This window comes from Gastrolobium bilobum, unplaced genomic scaffold (assembly GCF_033153095.1).
Source record: "Gastrolobium bilobum isolate Gb01-03AN ecotype WA unplaced genomic scaffold, APGP_CSIRO_Gbil_v1 utg52425, whole genome shotgun sequence".
NCBI classification, from domain to species: domain Eukaryota; kingdom Viridiplantae; phylum Streptophyta; class Magnoliopsida; order Fabales; family Fabaceae; genus Gastrolobium; species Gastrolobium bilobum.
The window spans coordinates 1254-7774 of record NW_026897618.1 but is presented as its reverse complement, the minus strand read 5'-3'; the positions used below and the strand labels follow the sequence as shown (position 1 = coordinate 7774).

General features: G+C 41.2%; 2 protein-coding genes across 2 annotated transcripts; one reads left to right on the top strand and one right to left on the bottom strand.

Annotated features, from left to right (window-relative positions):
• Positions 1–520: 520 nt before the first annotated feature.
• LOC133308667 (cytochrome P450 704B1-like) lies at positions 521–2723 on the bottom strand. The gene is made up of 5 exons (XM_061509315.1): positions 2670–2723; positions 2242–2538; positions 1769–2146; positions 1136–1336; positions 521–700 (listed from the first exon to the last, which is right to left on the bottom strand). The coding sequence occupies exons 1-5, from the start codon at positions 2721–2723 to the stop codon at positions 521–523; spliced, it is 1110 nt and encodes a 369-aa protein (XP_061365299.1).
• A 1313-nt stretch (positions 2724–4036) lies between these two features.
• LOC133308666 (uncharacterized) lies at positions 4037–5125 on the top strand. Its single transcript, XM_061509314.1, has one exon. The coding sequence runs from the start codon at positions 4037–4039 to the stop codon at positions 5123–5125; it is 1089 nt and encodes a 362-aa protein (XP_061365298.1).
• Positions 5126–6521: the final 1396 nt, after the last annotated feature.

Below are 6521 nucleotides of genomic sequence, written 5' to 3'. Positions count from 1 at the left end.
AGATTCATTTTGCGTGCCATAATTTTTTTTTTTTTTTTTGCTTTAAAAAATGCGGGTCCCACAAAATATTGTGTATGTAGGAAACTTTGTTGTGTCACAAGACATGATAGATGCAAATCCCTTGTTTTAATCCAATGATACTTTGACCTCTTTAACTTAAGATACGGCACATATGTATCCATTATTAATACCACATAGCGCATTGTGCGAATATTTATAAATTAAAACAAAATATGAAAATATAAAATAAGAAATATTTAAAATTATAATGAAAATTTGTAAAACAAATTTAAATATTTCAAATTTAAAATATAGAAGAATAGAAGTTAGGAATGACAAATGTTATTTATTTTATTTTTTTAAAGAGAGTACAAGAAGAGATTTAACCATCCGAATATATTAAAATTCTTACGGGTTTACTAATGTTAAAATCTTACAAAACTGTATCAATTTTATTTATTCCATCACTTAAAATATGAAATCATGATGCTTACGGGACATATAATCATAGATGAAGTACTCAAGAACGTCTCTCTATTCTAAGCTTCAAGCCATGTTGCATTGATAATATAGTCATCATCCTGTATTTCACTGAATGACCAGGCACCAAGTTGAATTTGTAAAATCTGCACAAAATAGCCAATACCATCCTCATCTGGAGATATGCAGAGTCCTTTCCAAGGCATATCTTTGGCCCTGCCTGTATATCCAAAGAAAAAACTAAGGTGTTTATTGCACTTCTTGGTTCAAACTTGCAATACTTGCTTTTGTATTTTTGTTATAGGAAAAGGTTATATTTACAGAGGAGGGATATTCTCACTACCAAAACTTTTCACTACCACCTTACTACCTGTCTACTCACCATTAGATTAACATTTTCTCTCTCTTCAAAAACTTTTTAACATTCTCTCTCTTTGATCCAATAGTGATGTGATGGGTAGTAAGCTAGTAGTAAGAATTTTTGGTAATTAGAATATCTTCACTCATATTTACAAACTCTTACAAATTACACTATATCTGACCGGTCATACTTCAATCAAGAGTGTATGACCAATCAGACTTAATGTAATTTGTAAAAAAAAATTGTAAACGGATCCTTCCCCTTTGTTATATATTCAAAACCAGATTAACTTACCTGAAAAGCAGTGAATTTGAATGGATATTCATTTTGGAGAATACCATCCTTGACCCATCGTTCAGGTGTAAATGAAGCTGCATCAGAGCCCCAGTTATACTCCATCCTTCCCATAGAGTATGGAACATAAGTTACCATGCCACCTGCTTTTATTTTGGTTCCATCTGGCAAGACATCGTCCTCCAAGATGCCCTTAGGATCCTACAATCAACCATTCATATTTACAAAGCAAGTTCATTAGTAAATTTTAAGCAAAAACCTTGGTGAAACTCCTCTTCCAAATTACATTAAGGTACTTTGCTTAGTAATAAATGTTAGAGATATATAATATAAAATCATTAACGTGATATTCAGGTTAAGCTTTAGGGTTGAATTGGTGTTTTATAGCATTTTAGTCCATGCCATTTTATAGAAGAATTTAAATTGGACTGCCAAATTCATTTCCCTTTGGCAGCATTAAATGAATTCTCAAGCTCTTTTCATTAGGCTTCTGAAATGAAGAACTTCTGCTTATTCAGGTCATTATGAAGAAACCTACCTTGTGACTGTCCTATAATGCTTTCTAGTAGTCATTTGAGTCAAATGAGATCAAAAAAAAATTATATAATTTTTTCTTAATGTAAAGTTGCATACCTGAGGAACAGCTGGATACAATCTTAGGGTCTCCGTTATGACTGCATGCAAATAGTGCAGTTTTTCTAGTGAATCTTTGTTCAATAACCTTGAAAATTGAGCTACTCTTTGATTGAATGATTCAGTGTCTCCTATGTCACATTGAAGCAAGGAAATATTCTCTTCGTTTGCTCGATTCTCCTCAAAAGTTTTGAGCTCTAAGTAAAGTTTGTCAGCAACATGAGCATGTGTCATTACCATATAAATGGCCCATGATACAGTTGTTGCGGTTGTGTCGAGACCAGCAATTACAAAGTTCAGGACAACATCTCTCAGACTCTTGTCTGATGCATTGCTTTCTCCCAGTTCTATGAATCTTGATAATATATCATGTTTTATCTGTTTATAAATTAAGATAAGAGTGATATATTAATATGTAAGCTTAGGTTTGAACTCCACTGCTATGTTTGGATACATGGTTTCTATGATGCTACCTGATTTTGTTGGCCATTCTTTTTAGCATCCTCTATCTCTGCCTTCCTTCTACGAATTACTGAGTAAGTGAAATCATCAATGACTTTGATGCTCTTATGAAGTTGTGCTTCTGACCCTATATTTAGAATTTTCTTAATTTTCCATAGTGGATCAATGAAGCGAATTGTTACTATGATGTTTGCAGTGTCAAAGGCCCGAGCAAAAGAATTGTCTGGTAAATTGGGAGTCAAAGTTCCAATTTCCACACCAAATCCCACTTTACATATGGAGTCTAAAGTCATTCTCATCAACAACTCCTAGAAATTGACATTGCAAGTGTTATGGACCAGAGAAAGGCCCACAGCAATATGAAGCCCAACCAACGTCAGCCCAGAGGTAAGTTCTATAAATAGGACTAAAGACCACAGGTATGACAGATCTCTCTAACCCTATTTGATTGAAGAAACGACAGTGCACACACACCCCTTCTGGCTAAAGCCATCATATAGTGTGTAGTGATCAGCTGTCCCCAGGATACCTAATTCATAGGTATCTAGAGAAAAAGCTCTAGATCCAACATCAAAGACCCGACCTTCTGTCGGACATCTGCTTCAGGCAGAACATTGGCGCCGTCTGTGGGAACAACCTACGACCACGTGATCAAGAGCCACGATGGTGAGAGCAACAAGAAGTGGATTTCGACAGCCGTCGAGATCGAATTCCAGAATCCAGCCTATTTCTCCACTCAGGGAGAATCCTCTGGATGGACGGCAGATAGATGCTGACGCCGTGCACGTGAGTGATGTGCATTCCGATTCGGCATCAACTCCAGCTGTTAACCAAGACGCTCCTTACGTGCAGGGTTTACAGCCAATGGAGGAACAAATAGCAGATACTGCACAGGCACCGATTGGTGCAATTGCTGATTCGCGGGTAACAGATCTGGCAGTTGCCACGGTGCTTCGGAGAATGCAGGAGATGGAGAGGAGACACGAGATGGAGAGGAGACACGAGCTGGAAAGGGAGGAAGCTGCTAGACAAATGCGAGAGCTGGAGGCTCGAGTAGGTCGAGCTACCAACCCGAACCCGGAGCAGGCAATAACACGAGTTATGAATGACCTACGGATTGCAGGCACCCAGGCGAACCATAATGGGGCTCAGGTCCAGGGAAGAGGAGTTGGAAATGTCGGAAGTCGGCTTCAAAGAAGCACCACCAATGTTAACCCGAACCCGAACGATGTATCCGGGGTCTACAGGAGGAAGTATCATATGGGGGAATATAATGACAGCCCCTTTGCGGACGAAATTGTGAATGCACCATACCCAGAAAACCTAAATCTGTCTGAAATTCCAAAGTATGACGGAACGCAAGACCCTCAGGTGCATTTGGATGCCTTTGATACGGCAATGTATATTAAGGGCATCGAAGAACCGCTGATAACCCGGTTATTTGCAACCACCCTGACAGGAGCAGCCCAGGCGTGGTTCTCCTCCCTGCCAGCAGGATCCATCAGGTCGTTTGAAGAGTTCGAAGGCAGGTTTTTGTTAAACTTTGCTACAAGCAAAAAACAGCCAAAATCTGAATTTGCGTTGGGAAAAATAAAGCAGCAGCCCGGCGAAACCTTGCAGAAATATCTGGACCGTTTCAAGATGGCCGCGTTACAGGTTCCTGGGCTATCCGAAAATGTTCACCTTCATTTGGTGATTGCCGGCCTTCACAGATAATCCAAGTTGGCCAAGTCCGTCTACAAAGATCCTGTACGAACTCTAGTTGAGTTCACTACTCGTTCCAAAAAATACTTGGAGCTCGAACAGATGGAAGTTGAAAACGCGGATCCAAGGCCGCACCAAAGCCAGGTAGAAAAACCTGGAAACCGAAGGCAAAATGATTTCCGGGGTAAAAAACCCGAAGAGAAAAATTTATCTAAAATAAGATTTGACAGGTATACGCCTTTAAATTCCTCTCAATCCCAAATCTGGAGGGAAGTAGCATCCACCGAGATGAGAAGGGTGGACAGACCTCGGCCACTACAGAATCAAGCTGGGCTTGATCAATCACGGTATTACGCGTTTCATGATGGCCCTGGTCACACAACCGAGGAGTGTTGGGATCTCCGAGATGCAATCGAAAGGTATATCAGGGAGGGAAAATTGCGTCAGTATCTCATCCGAACTCAAGGATGGAAGAACAATAAGAAGAGGAAAAGAGGACGGCCGATGAGCCCGAATCGAGAGAAAAAGTTCAAGGATGAATTTCGAGGTAAGAAACCGGTTAAAGAAGACGATGAATTCGTGGAGCCCGAGTTCGAGTGCAATGTTATTAGTGGAGGATTTGGTGGTGGAGGTGATACGATGAACGCCAGAAGAAAATACTTAAGAGAGGTGCTTTCAATTCGAGAGCGGCCTAAATTTAAGTTAGAAGAGCCGGAGACACCACGGCTATTCTTTACAAGAGCAGAATTGGAATATGTCATGCCAGGACACGTTGACGGGTTAGTCATAACCGGGACACTAGTTAATTGTAGAGTCAAGAAAATGTTCGTGGATAACGGAAGTTGTGCCGATGTAATTCTTTGGAAGGCATTCCAGAAAATGAACTTGGATGTGGAGGATCTGAAGCCCTGCAACACGGCTCTGATGACTTTTAATGGCTGCGACACCATTCCCAAGGGGTATATTGATCTGAGACTCACCCTAGGAACAAAAGAGTCTTACAAGTCAGGGAGAGTAAGATTCATTGTTGCCGACTTCCCATCGGAGTATAACGTAATTTTGGGAAGACCAACAATTCACGATTGGGATATGCTGGTCTCCACTAAGCATCAGAAGATTAAAATGATAGGTGAGCAGAATACGGTTATCACCATTCAGGGAGATCAAAAAGAGTCACGGGACTTATTTTAAGTCAGTCAAAACAATAAGCAGTAAACACAAGGAATCAGCCGGTTTGAGCACCAGCGGTAAACCGGAAACCTCCAAAAAGGTAGTTACTCCGGTAAACATGGTGGAGCTGGATATGAGGGATGAATCTCAGATTCCAAGACCGGAATCAGAGGGGGAATTGGAGGAAGTAGTTATTGGAGGAGAAACTCAAATTGCCAAGGTCGGAAAAGGGTTGATTGTTGAGGACAAAGCTCGAAATACTGAATGCTTAAGAAGGAATGTAGATGTTTTCGCTTGGAAGTCCTCAGATATACTTGGGGTGGACCCTCAGTTCTACTGTCATAAGCTTGCCGTGTACCCAGGGTCTAAATCGGTAGCCCAGAAGAAAAGGAAGCTCAGTACGGAGCGTCGTCAAGTGTTAGAAGATCATGTGAAGGAGTTATTGGAAGCAGGATTCATTAGAGAGATACAATATACAACCTGGCTGTCAAATGTGGTCATGGTGAAAAAGCCAAATGGGAAATGGAGGGTGTGTACAGATTATACTGACCTGAATAAGGTATGTCCCAAGGATGCATATCCCATGCCCAACATTGATCAATTAGTGGATAACTCATCCGGGTTCCAGATGCTGTCCTTCATGGATGCATATTCGGGATACAATCAGATCCCATTGCACCCAGAAGATCAGGAAAAGACCGTTTTCATTGGAGAAAAGGAAAACTATTGTTATAATGTGATGCCTTTTGGGTTGAAGAATTCAGGAGCCACATACCAAAGGATGATGAATCGGGTATTTGCCGACCAGCTTGGCAAAAACGTGGAGGTATATATAGATGACATGATAGCCAAATCAATTGATTCGGCAACGCATGTCCAAGACCTGGAGCAGACCTTCGAAAAATTGCGGCATCACAACATTCGGCTAAACCCGACTAAATGTGCCTTTGGAGTCCTTGCAGGGAAGTTCCTAGGGTTCATGCTGACCCACCGAGGTATAGAAGCCAACCCGGACAAGTGCAGAGCCGTGTTAGAAATGAAAGCCCCGGGGAATAAAAAGGAAATCCAGCAGTTGACTGGGAGGTTAGCCTCACTCACGAGGTTTTTACCTCGGTCTGCAAAAACCGCGTTACCATTTTTTAAGCTGTTGCGAAAGGAGGTGCAGTATGGCTGGACTTCAGAATGTGAAGTAGCATTCCAAGAAATCAAAAAACAATTGGCATCACCACCAGTCCTATCTAGTCCCAGAGAAGGAGAACCATTGATAATGTATCTCTCGGTGGGAGATATGGCCGTTAGCTCGGTTTTGGTCCAAGAAAGTGAGGAGGGGCAACAACCAATCTACTTTGTAAGTCGGCTCTTACAAGGAGCAGAACTTCGCTATCAGAAGTTAGAAAAGGTGGCTTTCGCCCTTCTA